The sequence below is a fragment of the Acipenser ruthenus genome, chromosome 2 (assembly GCF_902713425.1).
Source record: "Acipenser ruthenus chromosome 2, fAciRut3.2 maternal haplotype, whole genome shotgun sequence".
NCBI lineage: Eukaryota > Metazoa > Chordata > Actinopteri > Acipenseriformes > Acipenseridae > Acipenser > Acipenser ruthenus.
The window spans coordinates 46,597,878-46,614,574 of NC_081190.1; the positions used below are offsets into that span (position 1 = coordinate 46,597,878).

General features: G+C 40.4%; 1 protein-coding gene across 1 annotated transcript in view; it reads left to right on the forward strand.

Moving 5' to 3' along the window:
* The window catches only part of LOC117408743 (polycomb group RING finger protein 3), a 110,133-nt gene that overhangs the window by 15,963 nt on the left and 77,473 nt on the right, over nt 1-16,697 (forward strand). Inside the window, exon 2 of the mRNA XM_058996623.1 lies at nt 4,882-4,967. Within this exon, the coding sequence (XP_058852606.1) occupies nt 4,953-4,967 (15 nt within the window). The 5' untranslated portion in view covers nt 4,882-4,952. The remainder of the gene's footprint in view (nt 1-4,881; nt 4,968-16,697) is intronic.

Here is a 16,697-nt window from a genome sequence, read left to right on the forward strand (position 1 = left end):
CCCTAAATTACTTAAGCAACAAACGTGTGAGCTAGGAGCCTGAAACATAATGAATTAAGAAGCACGAGTGTCTGACTCTTTTGGTTCCCATGGAGCAGCTTGTCTTAGATGGACGAAAATGCACTCTTATGCTTTACTTGTAAATAGTAGGGGTTTTTTTTAAATGTTTTTCAGCAACAGAAAGGGTTAAGAACGCAATTTAAATGTATATGTTATTAGACAGGTAGTTTCTAACTGGTCCCAGTGTTTCTGGAATGATTCCTGCAAAGACTGATTTATAAGAAGAAAAAAAAAGATTCACAAACGGGCATGTACAACAGGGTGTCAAACAAGCAGCGGATGTGCTAGGAGGCTGAAAATTGCTACATGCAGATAATGAATCCAGAAGCACAAAAAAGCAGTTTAAGTGTTTTTCAGCAACAGAACCAGCAATGTCCATTAAAATTTCTCTGGCATCTGTAACTGATCCGAGTGTTTCTGGAATGATTTCTGCAAAGACTGATTTTTAACACCAAAAAAGAGACGAACATGTGTAAGTGTACTGTGCACAATTGACCATCTATGCCAGGGTCTCAAACAGGCTGTGAAAGTGCTAGGAGATTGCTACAGAGTACCTGTGGGACATTCAGATAATGAATCCAGAAGCTCGAGTGTGTAGCTTATTTGGTTCCCATACAGTACCTGTCTTTAGATGGCCAAAACAACTGTATCGCTGTATAACTGTATACCCTATAAATATCACTTTTTATTGTGTATCTGTACACACAACCCCTTAAGAACTTCATTCTACTGGGTATTGCTTTTTAAAAAAGGCTGACACTTCTACAAAAGGCCGTCAAAGTTAAAAAAGGCCGTCAAAAGGCTTTTTTTAACCCATTTTTCTCCCCAGTTTGGAATGCCCAATTGTTATTTGTATCCCGGTTCACCGCTGCAACTCTGGAAATGGAGGCTGAAACATGCGTCCTCCGAAACGTGCTCCTGCCGATCCGTCATTTTTCGCACTGTGGATCCATAGTAAGGCCACCAGACCTATAGTGCCAGACAACACAGATCTAATGGTGCCACTGCCGAACCGCAGGCACTCTATCGGCCACAGGGGTCGCTGGTGCGCGGTGAACCGTGGATTCCCCTGCAGACCTAAGCCCTCCCTACCCAGACGGCACTTGGCCAATTGTTCGCCGCCCCCTAGGGAGCCCCCGGTCACGGTTGGCTTCCTAGAGGGGCGGCGCTCTGAGATTGAACCTGAGATCTTCAGGCTATAGGGTGCATCCTGCACTCCACGCGGAGCGCCTTTACTAGATGCGCCACTCGGGAGCCCCAAAAGGCAGTCATTTTTAAAAAAGGCTGACACTTTTACAAAAGGCCGTCAAAGTTAAAAAAGGCTGCCAAAAGGCCGTCAAAGTTACAAAAAAATAGGTGTGCTCCTAACCGTAACCACTGGACCACCAAGCCTCCTAACCAGGAAGCGCAATCTTTCTGCATTCTTTAGAAGTACAATTTAAATAACAACAGTAAATATATTGTATATCGTCCCGCAATGGCTGTCATTGACCAACAGCATTAAATAGGCCCTACATTGTTTTTACAAGATAATTTTCTGGGGACCCCGTGGGCAACCTCTGCTGACCACAGTTTGAGAACCACAAGGGTACTTTCAATACAAGGAATTTCTGCAGTCTGTAAAACGGAGCTAGCACTTGCATGGATGTGCCCAAGACCACCCAGGCTGGTTTTTATGCTTGGCAGTGCCTGGGCATGCAGTATCATGCTATTAAGAGCTTTTTTGTGCAATCTTGTATTATACACTGCCAAATGTGGGGTGCCCCAACTGTGCATGGTCATCATCATCCTATCATCCTAAAATGTGAACGAGATACTACGGCACTTAAAATATACTGAAAATTATAGTGTGTATAAATTAGTAAACATGAATTGAGGTAAGAGCTCAGGTTGGATTGATCTCTCACCTGTTTACCACTGTACAACTGAGCCGTGGCAAGCCAGCCCGGTGTGACTTAGGAGGAGCCTGCTTGATTTTTCCACTGCAGATCCCGAGCTGTGCAGTCAACGTGGCGTGTAGCATGTTGATGATGCAGTTTCAAGAGGCACTGTATTTGAGTTGAGAATGGCTGATCCAGAGGTTATGGGTGGGTCATTCCATGCCAACTCACCCCTATTTTTTTTTTTTTTAAATTGCCTCTTTGAGCTGTGACCTGGCAAAGGTCATCCTAAAGTGAAAAAGAGACCCTGACCAGAAAAATCAACTTAGATGCTACCATCATGTTTAGCACCTTGTTTGACTCGTAATGAATAGGGCGTTCGAGAAAAAAAAAATACTAGGAGCACCTAACACTCTTTTGGCAAGCCCAACCCTTTGTCCTGTAGGGGATGCAGGTCCTAAAATGTTAGTATTACTGTAAGAACATTAGCAACCACTCTTCCAAATTTTGTGAAACACTTTTGGTTTCAAGTCCCCCCACTGGTAACACTGTGTAACAATTTTTTTTTTTTTTTTTGGTTCCTGGGTAGTGTTATTTCCTAATTGCTTATGCCTCAAAAGTATAGAAAATGGCTATTATTCCCCACAAACTTTGCTTTTGTGACCAGGACAGTGATATTTTGAAATTTACCTATTTTCCAGAACATTCCAGATAGATTCAGTGCTGAGTAAACTTGGAGTAACTTCTAGAACTTTCTAGAACTTTCCAGTAATATAAATAGTAGTATAAATACAGGGGCCTTAAGCCCACCCGTTCAGTTTAGTTCCAGCTGCCTAAGTGGATACATATCTGCATTTTTCTGAGATGGCATCAAGAGGCTGCAATGGTGGCATTCCTGATGGGTCTCCAAGGCGGTTTTACCAAGTTTCCCTGCTATCTTTGCCTTTGGGACAGCAGGGACACCAAGGCGCACTACCACAGGCGGGACTGGCCACAGCGGACCGAGTTCTCTGTGGGGAGGAACAACGTCAAGTGGGAGCCACTGGTGGACCCCCGGAAGGTGCTCATGCCACCACTGCACATCAAATTGGGCCTTATGAAACAATTTGTCAGAGATCTAGATAAGGAGTCGGCTGCCTTCAAGTACCTTCAAGACTTCATCCCTAAGCTGTCTGAGACAAAGGTCAAAGCCGGTGTCTTCGTCGGATCACAGATAAAGAAGATCCTGGAGTGCAATGAATTCCCCAAGAAGCTCACTAGTAAGGAGAAAGCGGCTTGGAACAGCTTTGTCGCAGTGGTTCGGGGCTTCCTAGGCAATCACAAGGCCGAAAACTATGTGGAGCTGGTTGAGACTCTGGTGAAGAACTACGGCACAATGGGCTGTAGGATGTCCCTCAAAGTCCATATCCTTGATGCTCATCTTGATAAATTCAAGGAGAACATGAGAGCGTACTCGGAGGAGCAAGGCGAGCACTTCCACCAGGATATACTGGACTTTGAACGCCGCTACCAAGGACAGTATAACGAGAACATGGTGGGAGACTACATTTGGGGGCTGATTCATGAAAGTGATTTACAGTATAATCGTAAATCTCGAAAAACTACTCACTTCTAAATCTTTTGTAGTCATTTTTGTATTACTTTAGTATAAATACATGTTAATTTGGATTCATATGTTGTTTTTTTCTGACTATGTGAATGAAAAGACACAAATTCGCCCATTTTCTCATTGGAAATAGGTAAATTTCAAAATATCACTCCTGGTCACAAAAGCAAAGTTTGTGGGGAATAATAGCCATTTTCTATACTTTTGAGGCATAAGCAATTAGGAAATAACACTTACTACCCAGGAACAAAAAATGTGTTACATAGTGTAATTAACCCCTTCCTGAAATTTGAATTTTTAGGCCGAAATTTAACTCGCATGGGGGAGGGGGGACAAAAAAATCACCCAAAGATATTTTGGGATAGATGTTGATGAGATCTACAAGAATCAAGCAAAACATTTTGGTATCCACGGATTTTGGATTTTTGGCAGATTTAAGTTGCATTTGTCATGCATTCGAGTATTGCTTATGGCCACTTTGGTGAAACTAAAGTACCACATAGTCCTAACTGAACTGCCGTTATTCTTCAATATTGCATTATATGGGGTTAGATCCAGAGTAAAGTGACAGGGTGTGCTTCCAGTGGTACTAGCTTAGAGCTAAGGGGTTATGAACTTGCATGTGTAACTTAGATTTCTTTGTTAGTGACACATTTGAAACTAGCAACATCTTTAATGTCAACTTTATATTAATACGTTGTGTGTGTGTGTGTGTGTGTGTGTGTGCTTGTTGGTTGAAATGCATGACCTGCCAACCTATATTAAACAAATTAAATAAAAATAAAATCCATGTATAAAAATATTTTGTATGCAAGGAAGTGTTTATCTACTGTATCTTGTTAAAATGTCCACTTAAGTACTTTTAAATTATGTGCTTTCTGTCCTGTGCTATTGGAAAACCATAAGGTGAGTTTTACAGATTATTTTTGACAAGAGAAAGATAAATATCTGGTATGAGATGATAGATTGTGAATGGCTTTTGTTTTATTATGTTGGGTAATGCTTTAAATTAAGGTGTATTAATTAGCATGCTTAGTACTTAAATTTGATAAACCCATAGGAAGTCATATTTATTGAAATGACCAATCAAATAGTTAATGCTGCTATCTAATGTAATGGGCTACAGTGTGTATTCTTCTAAAGGCCTGTGTCTGTTTGTGATAATGTTACCCCTATTTATGATGACTTAGTCTTGGGTTTCAATTTGAATTTCATACTTACTCATGTATTATTGTATCATGCTTAATTTAATTAAACTTAATTTTAAAACTTTACTTTGTGTTGTAATGGATGTCTTTGTAACACTGCAAAATCCTTGTATTGCCTCTCCTCTAGCGACGTGATGCAGAATCAATAATACCTCGTGTCAAAACAAAGGTGGCAGCCAGATAGAGGACAGCAAAGAGATGGCGGCATTGGGGGTAGGATTGTGTGTTTTAATTTATTTTATTATTATTACATAATAAACTTTTAAATCAGATTGCTTACGATCTGTAAACATTAGCAACCTTATCGCTTTATTTTTCACTTTAATTTGATGTACAGTCCTACAGAACAAAGGCCACATGGTTTGGCTGCAGCAGTAAGAACAATTCAGTGACCTGGTGGTGGGTTGCAGCAGTGAGGTATCATTTCAAGTAAGGGAGAAAACATGTGGATACAAAAATGGGATATTTTTTTCACTGAATCCTGTTTGTGTAGCCATGTCAACTGTCCCTCCTGCAGCTACAGAGAATAATTCTGTTTTGTGTCTTACAAAGAAATACAACTTTTTAATTTTTTTGGGGAACTACGGGGTGACCTCCTGAGAGGGTTGGTCATTTTTACATTGAATCGCCACCCCATAACTCAACCCCAAAATCTTCAGTAATGTAAAAGTGGAGCTTTCTGCAAATACTGTAGATTTGTCCCACTTTCAGTTGCACCTGACAAAGAAAACTATTAACCCATCACAAAAGGGGAAACAAATCTAGAGTTAAACCCACCTGCCTTTATCAGTACTATAGTATATAATATTAGAGTATTGATACAGTAGCAATTTATCTGTAAATTCAAATTAGAACTTTGCCAATATTGATTTACAGCTTTGTAATATCCTTCAGCCAGCAGTTATTATGTTGTTTTCAAAGGACTATTTCTGAGATACAGAGGATCCACTGTAATTCATATTTTGATTTTAAAAACTGAGCAGGTAATTCACATATAATCAAATAACATAGTCTGCTATGTGTAGACAAAAAAGGACTTGAATAAATTAAACATATTGGCAACTCCTCTGAAATTGTATGTATCACCTGGTTAATACATTTCTAAATGTTCGCCACTATATATATATTACTGATATCAATTTGACCTTTAACTTACATATTGCCACAAGTTAGACTTATTTTATAACTCTCATTGATCCCATTAAGGTTAGTAGTAGTACTTCAAAAGGGCAATGAAAGTGCCAAGTGGCAAACTTTTTATTGGGGCAAGCCAAACTAGCAATCATTAAAAACAGAATGTTCTGTTAGGGGATGATTGCTGTATTCAAAGTGATCATGGCATCCAGATTCAAGATGGAGTTTTTTTATTATAAACTCACCCATCAGATTGAAGTGTTCCAGGAGGTGTGGGGAATAGAGGGGTGGTGAGGATGGGATGGTACAGAATTTGTAGGTCTTTTTTTGAAGTGCTTATATTGTCTATTTCTCATTTCAAATGTTTGTTTGTATGTATTTATTTACTGGATTAAACTGAAAAAGAAAAGGTTAGTAGAGTTTCTGGATTTGAAATTATTGTATGTATTTGTAATGTAAAATGGCTACATAAGTCTAGAAGCCCTTTCAATTTGAGGTGTAAGAAAATAGTTGGAGCCATAGTATTCATTAATATTAGGCTGTATTAGTTTAGTTTTTACAACTGTTGTGTCGTGTCATAATGTGGCCCACTCAAAAATAAGAAAATACTGATTATCGTGACTAATTATTATTATTATTATTTGTTTATTTAGCAGACGCCTTTATCCAAGGCGACTTACAGAGAATAGGGTGTGTGAACTATGCATCAGCTGCAGAGTCACTTACAACTACGTCTCACCTGAAAGATGGAGTACAAGGACGTGAAGTGACTTGCTCAGGGTCACACAATGAGTCAGTGGCTGAGGTGGGATTTGAACCGGGGACCTCCTGGTTATAAGCCCATTTCTTTAACCACTGGACCACACAGCCTCCTACCTAATTATAGCACATAACAATAATAAAGCTGCAGTAGGTAATAGCAGGAACAAGCTTGTTCAGTTTATAGTGTCTGAGTGGCAAGAAGACTGCAATGAGGGAGACTGCTTGTGTCCATGCAGCTGAAACTGTCATGAAATGTAAACAAACTGTACAACCACCAAGGTCTGATTTTTAATGAAGTAGAGTGCAGAGAAGGGTAAAATATAGAACACTGTAACATTTGGTATGTTAGTATAAAAGTGTCATCTCATTGTGTGACAAAGTATCTTTACAAACGTGGAAATCCAATTTTTAAGCATTAATGTTCAACCTGAATTAATTGTCATTACCTGCTAAGATAAAGGAAAGGTCAGTTAGATACAGATAATAGCTACAGCAGATGATATTATTACTCTTCTGAAACATTTTTTTTGTTTTATGAAGACATTTTTAAATGTGTGTTAGGTTACATTTTGGACTGGATTGCAGAGACTGCTCTTAATTTATGTTGACGTTAGATTTAGAGAGGTACCTGAAGGATAATGACAACTGTACCCGCAACCTGATTGGCCAAGGCGATCCTTGAGGTTTATAAATAAAAATACATGGATGGAAATAAGACTCCTATTGCATAGCAGTTTCACCTATTCCAGGTTTTAATATAAGCTTTATTAGCTACAGTGTATAGGTAACAAGCTCACGTGTCGCCATAGTCCTAGTGAAACCAGGAGTGGATCAAATTGCTGAGCAATGGGAGTTTTACCACATCCCTGAAATCTGTGTTGTCTATATTTACCCACTTTAATTTCTTGAAGCAATAGTGAGGAATATGGGCTATCATCTTTAGCACCTTTTAAGAAGGAATTGCCGCACCTCGTACAGCACAGTGTTCTTGCACACTGTCCTTGGTCATCGATAGATGAAGTGTAGGTTATTCTTAGGCAGGAATCGAACATGTGACCATTAATCCCAAAGTGATTGCCTCAGCAAGGGAATTCCAGTGCTGGTATGCTTTGCAGTAGTCCTGTCCTGAATATACTGTATGTGGTTATTCATGGCACATTTAGCATGAGCTATTTCTGTAAAATGCAGCAATACAAAAAAATAATAAATAAAACAATGATTTAAGTTATTTGTGTACACAACAGATACAGCAGCCCTGTGCCTTGTAACATTGTCCCCTTGTGAATCATTTATTTAGAAAATCATCTAAAAATAGTTTCCAGAACTGATTAGCTGTATATTTGTGGAAAGTGTTTCAGGTCTCCCAAAGGAACACCTGCCATCTAGTGGAGTCCTCCATTTATTATTATTTTTACCACCAGAGGGCTAAAGTATAGATTCGAATTATCTACAATATGTTGAGATCATCCTTGAACCATGGTTTTGCCTGCAACACCATAAGAAACGGAGACCAAAAAGTCAGCACAAACTAATAATGTTCTCTGTGAAGTACTGCACTGAATTCAGCTAGAATACATGTGTAGTGGGGAACTACTAATTGTAGAGAAGGGCTTTATATATGAAAAAATATGCACTTATTGTGAAAATGTAACAAACATTAGTATAAGAGTAAATATACATAATACAGCGATGGCCAAAAGTTTTGCATCGCCCTATAGCATTAACTCATTTTCCTTAATAAAGTTGAATGAAACCTTCTGAAATAATGTTATGTTAACATATTGAATTACATACTGCTTTGTAGTTTTCCATATACTTAACGAAAAACTGACAAATTGAAAAAATTGACATTTTGAAATCTAACATGAAATACTATACTACTATTATGGCTTCCAGTAGACCTTTGCAATACCATTTTGTAGTTTATTTGATTACATGAAAAATAGAAGATCTAACTAAATTATGTTTAGGGCTTCTGTTTTTCGGGTTTTATTTAATTGTATTTTTCGGTGCTTATTTTTAGCTATTTTCGAGTTTTTATGTAAATTGTTTATTTCGGGGCTTTCGTTTTTTATATACTGTACGAAATTTGTGTTTTCGGTTACTTTCCAAAATGTCACTCGGTAGTTGGGGCGGGTTTAAAGTATTCAGAACGAATCAATGATAGATGCAAGTCAGGAAGGCGGGACATTGCCCAGCAGCACTGGGAAATGTATTTATTATTATTTTTGTAGTAGGTTTTATTTTTTAATGGGAAAAGGGTAAAGTCAACGTGAATAGATTAACCATTTCCACAGTTGTTCCGGTGTTTATTGGCGATCCACCGATTTAATTTTTTTTGTATGGGGGGTGTTTTATCGGGTTTTATCGGTTAACACTAGAAGACCCGGAGATATACTCATACCTAGAAGCCCCACAGCTGTGTTTCTGACGGCTGTATTCAAAACACTGTAAATAGTATAACGAAAGGAGAAACAGTCGGATGTAATTAGTTTATTTTTTTTATTTTTTTTATTCAACGTCACAAACATCTGAACAACCGAAGCGCATATATATATATATATATATATATATATATATATACAGTGCCTTGCAAAAGTATTCAGACCCCTGACCAATTCTCTCATATTACTGAATTACAAATGGTACATTGAAAATTCGTTCTGTTTGATATTTTATTTTAAAACACTGAAACTCAAAATCAATTATTGTAAGGTGACATTGGTTTTATGTTGGGAAATATTTTTAAGAAAAATAAAAAACTGAAATATCTTGCTTGCATAAGTATTCAACCCCCACACACATTAATATTTGGTAGAGCAATAACAGCTTTAAGTCTTTTGGTGTAAGTATGTACCAGCTTTGCACACAGTGTCGGAGTGATTTTGTCCCATTCTTCTTGGCAGATTTGCTCCAGGTTGTTCAGGTTGGTTGGACGATGCTTGTGGACCACAATTTTCAAATAGTGCCACAGATTCTCAATGGGATTGAGATCAGGACTTTGACTGGGCCACTGTAGGACATTCACCTTTTTTGTTCTTGAGCCACTCCAATGTTGCTTTGGCCCTGTGCTTGGGATCATTGTCCTGCTGAAAGGTGAATTTCCTTCCAAGCTTTTTTAGCGGACTGAAGCAGGTTCTCTTGCAGTATTTCCCTGTATTTTGCTCCATCCATTCTTCCTTGAATTTTAACAAGATGCCCAGTCCCTGCTGATGAGAAGCATCCCCACAGCATGATGCTGCCACCACCATACTTCACTGTAGGGATGGTGTGTCTTGAGGCATGGGCAGTGTTAGGTTTGCGCCACACATAGCGCTTTGAGTTTTGGCCAAAAAGCTCTATCTTGGTCTCATCTGACCATAAAACCTTTTCCCACATCGCAGCTGGGTCACTCTCATGCTTTCTGGCAAAATCCAGACGTGCTTTCAGATGGTACTTTTTGAGTAACGGCTTCTTTCTTGCCACCCTCCCATACAGGCCAGTGTTATGCAGAGCTCTTGATATGGTTGACTGGTGCACCATTACTCCACTCCCAGCCACTGAACTCTGTAGCTCCTTCAAAGTGATTGTTGGCCTCTCTGTGGCTTCTCTCACAAGTCTCCTTCTTGTTTGAGCGCTGAGTTTTGAGGGACAGCCTTTTCTTGGCAGTGCCTGGGTGGTGTGATGCAGCTTCCACTTCCTGATTATTGATCCAACTGTGCTCACTGGGATATCCAAACACTTGGATATTATTTTGTACCCTTTCCCTAATCTATGCATTTGTATTACTTTATCTCTAACTTCTGTAGAATGCTCTTTGGTCTTCATTTTCCTTCAGATTCACCGCCTGACCAATGATCCTTCAACAGTGGGGTTTTTATCCAGAAAATATGACAGCAACTTTAATGGTTCACAGGTGGAGGCCAATGGTAAAGTAATTGTGTCCTCGTTAGGGCAATTTCTTTCATCGGTGTAAACTGGGAGCTTCCACAGCACAGGGATTGAATACTTATGCAAGCAAGATATTTCAGTTTTTTATTTTTCTTAAAAATATTTCCCAACATAAAACCAGTGTCACCTTACAATAATTGATTTTGAGTTTCAGTGTTTTAAAATACAATATCAAACAGAACGAAATTTCAATGTTGTGTGTGTGTGTGTGTTTGTGTGTATATATATATATATATATATATATATATATATATATATATATATATATATATATATACATTTATGTTACAAATGTAAATAAGTAAACATCTGAACAGACATCGGTTTATAACATACCTATTTATAAAACTGAAACGATAGCAATACATTTTTAACTTTTCAACAGCAGTCGGTTTATTATGAGATGAACAAAAGCAACTGAACAACGTAGATAAATAAACTTAGAAATTTTTTTTTTACAGAAGCGCACAGCACAAGTAGTTATAAAAAAAGTAATTTATTTTTCTTTTTTTCGACAAAAGGGTATTCCTTTACCTTGAATCTAAGGCTGTTCACAATCAACACAGATAATGCGCTTCTCTACACCACAGGGCACAGCTGTCCAAAGTTTTATTTTTATTGCACTTGCCAACCTGGCATTGGCATCTCCTGCGACTCTCAGCGGGGTTAGGGTTGCCATAGTCAGCTGTGTGTACACGCTTGGCAGTCTCCCTCTGTTCCAAATGCTTCTTGCGAAGTTGGTATGCTGACTCTAAAATACATTCTCTCCTTGGTAAATTCTTCTCCGTGCATTCTTTGTAAATTACCCAGGAGTTGATGGCTGCTAGGTCCAATACATTGTAAAACACCCGAACAGACCACCGTCGGGAGCCAGCTTTCACGGAATACTTCCACGTCATCTGATCCAAAACATCAACTCCATATTTTGTTGTGTTGTAAAACTCCAAAGTCTCTGGTATTTATTTTCACAAGTCCCGATGCTAATTGACTGACCAAAGCAGCACAGCTGGCAAGCAGGTGCCAGCCTTCAAAAGGCTCACTGAAAACAATAGACTGTCAGTCATTCACTCGGGCAGTGAGTAGAGACTAATCTGATTACAGCTAAACACATTGCGGACTGGTAAATAAAAATAAGAAAGTAGAATACCGTTCTGTATAATCAAAATACAATTGTATTCTGTGTGGCTGTCAATGTGACTGCTCCCGGGGCTTTTAGGTATAATGTAATATATCTCCTTTATTTCTGCACTCCTGTGTTTCATGCTTTGTGAGAATATTTAATACATACGGACAGAAAGGTACACGAACGCACAGCCCCATATGTGTTACACGACTGGAGAAAATTACATTTTAAAACCAAAAACCGCCAAAATGACTGCCGTGGGGCTACTAGTGTTAATACCGAATTAAACATTGGGTGAATTTATTGCAGAAATATTATGCTCAATAGTAAATAACTCCAATTATAGTTGCAGTCCTGAAAAGCTTTACCTTCATGCTTTCTAGTACAAACTGTTGCTTTCCTCTGACAATGAGAGCTGTCTGTCATTTTGATTTACAGCTCTGAAATCTGCCACTGAGTGGCTGTTTTGTGTCTATTGTTTAAGGGACAGGGATTATCGCAAAAAAATCCTGACACAAACTGCTATTCATGATGGGAAAACAAATAATTATACCCATTCTGAGTTTCATTAGCATTCAGCAGCTTCAGGGTATTGCCAGTGTATAAAGCTAACATTGGGGTAAATGTGACCACCTGCTGTACAAATGTAACACATATGAAAAATCTGTGGACAGTTTTTTTTGTGTCCAGTAGTAGTAGTAGTTGTTGTTTTTTAAATTAAGAAAAATAGACAAATATGTGAGGCAGCTTTGACAATGCTACATAAAGTAAATAGTATTCATGTTTTGAATAATATTAAAAATAGTGCAACCAACTGTGCTGTACATCTACTGTAATGTACAGATCTGGTCTTTTAGTGTTTTAATGGTATAATGTACAGTGATTATTAGGCTTTCAAGCCAGAATGGCTGGGAAGCCTAGTGTTTGTGTTAGGATTTTTTTTTTCTTTCTTCCGCTCTTTTTAAAAAAAAAAAAAAGTTGCTTGCAATGTGTTGTATTTGTTGTTGTTGTTGTTGTTGTTGTTGTTCCATTTCAAGTACGAAGTGTAACCACTACTGAATGGGTATTTAGCTCCTAAAGACCCAGAAACCTGAAATAGATATATCAAAGCTGCTCGTCGAGCCTGTGTCGCCATTTTTCCTTTCAAGACTGACCTGACAGGAGAGCCTAGTATCAGAGAAGTACTTGTTGCTTATGACTGTATAATTTTTTGGAAATAATTGTGTTTTACACTTAATTTATGCAATGTTATGTTAACGCTGTAATAATTTTTCTAATTCCATGCATATTATGCACTACAGCCTGTTTGTTACGTCCTGCAGCGACCTGTGCCCCGTGCTTCCCAGGGATCAAGCAAAGTCGGCTGACTTTGTGCTCTCTCCCAGGCTGCAAAGCTCCAGCTGGAGTTAAATTAAATGCTTATTTTTAATTGCGTCGTTTTATTTTGTGAACTGTAATTGTTACTATTTTCTGTGGAAATAAATTTGTGTATGCTGTGCTTTTTTTTTAAATTTAAATACAGAAAGACACGCACATCTGCTGGGCTCAGCAGCTGTGAGCTGGACCATGATATGCGCTTCAGTTGAGATTGCTTGCAGTCTCATCCACTGTATCTTGCTGCCTTTCTGGTGACTGATTTTGCATCGCCATTATGAAGGCTATTAGTACCTCAAACAAGCAGGCTTCCCTCGGTCTCGCGTGTGGTAGTGACAGTGATTTTGCCAGTGGTTTGTACAGGTGAGTATACCTGTACATTACTATCCATGGTAACTGCAAGCTGGTGTACCGGTACCAAGGTCACCTACCCACTCCGTTCCCGACCCAGTACCGTACCGAACCGGGACTGAGGTTACCGCACTGGTGCCGTTCCTGTAAAAGTCACTGCACGGATACTGAACTGTCCCATTTCCGACTCGATACCATACCGACTCGGTGCTACAGTCACCGAACTGGTACCGTACCATACGGTATCAACACAGTGCTAAAGTCACCGATCTGCTACTGACCGGTGCTTACACCCCTTGTCCGGTACCAAACTGGTCTTGTTTGGGTCTTGACCCCTCCGGGTGCTGTCTATAAGCAGAGGCAGCACCTGTACATTTGTATAAACTGTACAATGCATTGCTTGTGTCTTACATCGTGCCTGGGTTTTATCCCTGCGAGACATGCAAGGTCAGTCTTGTCTGTTGAGGACAAGCACGGCAGGTGCTTTTCCTGCCTGGGGCCAGAGCACGCCAAGGAGGCACTGACGAACTGCAGTTTCTGTGCATTTTTCTCCAAGTGCATGCTGGAGAAATGTCTACCACAATGCTCTGCGTCCCTTACTCAGGTACAGCACTCTTCCCCATCACCCTCTGGTTGAGAGGTGGCTCTCTCCATGGCTCTGTGCCAAGGGAGACTGGACGACACACCGGGGAATTAGCCCACACAGGAAGCCGTCTTCACGGTCTTTCTCATCCTTCTCTCCCTCTCCTACTCCTCCTCTGAGGAAGAAGAGTCGCTGTCCCAAGCGATTGCCGGAGTATTGGCGTCGGTGCACCACGGACTCCTGGGTGCTTGCTACCGTTCAAACCGGCTACTCTTTACAGTTCAAGCATGTTCCACCTCCCTTTCAGGGCTTGACTCCAACATCAGTCACGGACCCCACAAGACGTCTCAGGAGATAGCAGCTCTGCTACAAAATTGGGCTATTTGCATGATAGACCCCCTCCAGTTGGAGGAAGTGTTCTACTCCATTGTACTTCCTAGTGCCCAGCAGGATGGTGGTCTCAAACCAATCCTCGACCTCAGTCAGGTCAACCTGTATCTGAGCCGAAGGACGTTCCAAATTTTGACGATGCAACAGTTGTTGCAGTCCATCAGGCCAGGCGACCACGGTGGACCACAAAGACACCTATTTCCACGTACCCATAAACGTGTGTCTTGCCATTTGGCCTCTCTCTCTAGTTCCCCGTGCCTTCTCTTAGTGCATGGAAGCTATCCTGGCCCCATTGAAATTCAGTGGCATCAGATTGCTCAATTATCTGGATGACTGACTCATTTGTGCCCAGTCTCCAACACAAGCAGAAGCCCACACAGAACTTGTCACCAGCCACCTTTAACGGTTGGGCCTTACAGTGAATCGTGCAAAGAGCCACCTTACATCTTCTTAGACAGCCTTCTATCTAGGAGTGTGCATGGACTCCAGAGCCATGCTGTCCACTCTGTTGGACAACAGAGTGCAGAGACTAGCCGCCTGTTTAGATTTCTTTCAGCTCAACAGGGTGCTTACAGTTGTGACGTTCTAGAGACTTCTGGGCTTGATGGCAGCAACTTCCAGACCCTTTTATTGGGTCTCCTGGGCATGCGCCCTCTGAGGGCCTGGTTCAACAGCAGGGTTTTTCAGCCTGCCTTGAACCGCAACCGCCTATTAACACTGTCTCGTCACTGTCTAAAGGCACTCTCTTGGTGGAAACAGCCTGCCCATCTGCGCCTTGGCGTAGCACTGGGTAGTGTCACCAGAATAGATATTGTCACCACGGACGCATCCAGCCTAGGCTGGGGCACTGTGTGGAATGGCAGGGGTGCGTGGAACCCCTCTTGGCAGGGTTTCCAAATCATATTTAGAGCTGTAGGCAGTTTATCTGGCCTTGCAGGAGGTTCGAGGGAAACGTGCTTGTCCGTACAGACAACACAACGGTGGTGGCTTATATCAACTACCAGGGCGGCCTTAGGTCGCTCAGTCTCCATTGTGTGGCCTGAGAGCTTTTGCTCTTGGCGCACGAGAACCTCCTCTCACTCTCACACCTTCCCGGGGTGACAAACTGGGCGGCGGACCTCCTCTCCATGGAGAGTTCCCAGTGCCTCAGAGTGGAGGCTTCACCCTGAGGTGGTGAGCCTCATTTGGGAGGGGTTCGGGAAAGCAGAGATAGATCTCTTTGCCTCCCTTCGGTTCTCCATAATAGGAGGCGGGGCCCCGCTGGTGTTAGATGCCTTGGCACTCCAGTGACTGAGGCAACTGTTATATGCCTTCCCACCGCTCACCATGCTCACACTGTGTCTGGTGAAAATCAGGCAGCACCAGGCCAAGGTGCTCTTAGTAGACCCTTATTAGCCCAGGAGACTGGTTTTCAAACCTGATGCAACTCATATAGCTCTATTTTATAACTAGTTGAATTCATGTTTTAGGCTGCACAGGAAGTTTGCATAAGTTTTTCATAGACCACAAATAAACAGATAGAAAAAGAAACCGAGGATTTGTCACAAAGCTTGAGTTATAAAAACACATGTTTTAAGGCTGTTTTAAAAATGTATTTGTTCTTTTTCTATTAAATGTATAATAATAATAATAATAATAATAATAATACCAATTACATCTCCATTACAATTAATTCCCAATGGCTAGTGAGTGACATTTTTATTACAGCAAGTAAGGCATGAGCGATACAGATACTGGTTGCGCTGCAATTACCTTCACACACACTACAAAGTGAAAAAAATAGTGTTTCTAGCCTCACTTTAGCTCATCTGGCACAGTCATTTATAATATTTAGAATACCAGTTGGGGCTAAGAGGATCTGTTGGATTGGGCTCAAACCTTGTGTTCAGTTAGGATTGCCTCGTTTTTACAACTGTAGTCTGGTGTTCACTACCTACTATCTTGTGTAATCTACTCACCCGATTACTCGATCTATCAATTTTTAAATATGTATTTGTTAAACTTACAAACAGAGGCTGACTTCCAGCCAAATCCAAGCACTTGATTGTATTCTTTCCCACAAGCTATTACAATTCTGAAAATCACACTCTGCAGAACCACATGGGATGCTTTTCAACCTGTAGACGGCACCTCATCAACTGAAAATAATGAGAAATGCAAGCATTAAGCTGAATGGGTTGCATTCTCAAGTCTCTGTTTTAATTTAACAGTGCAGATGGACCCATATATCAGTACAAAGAAAAAAATAACACTGCCTGCATTAGCTAAAAAAACCTCTGACAGCAGGACAATTACA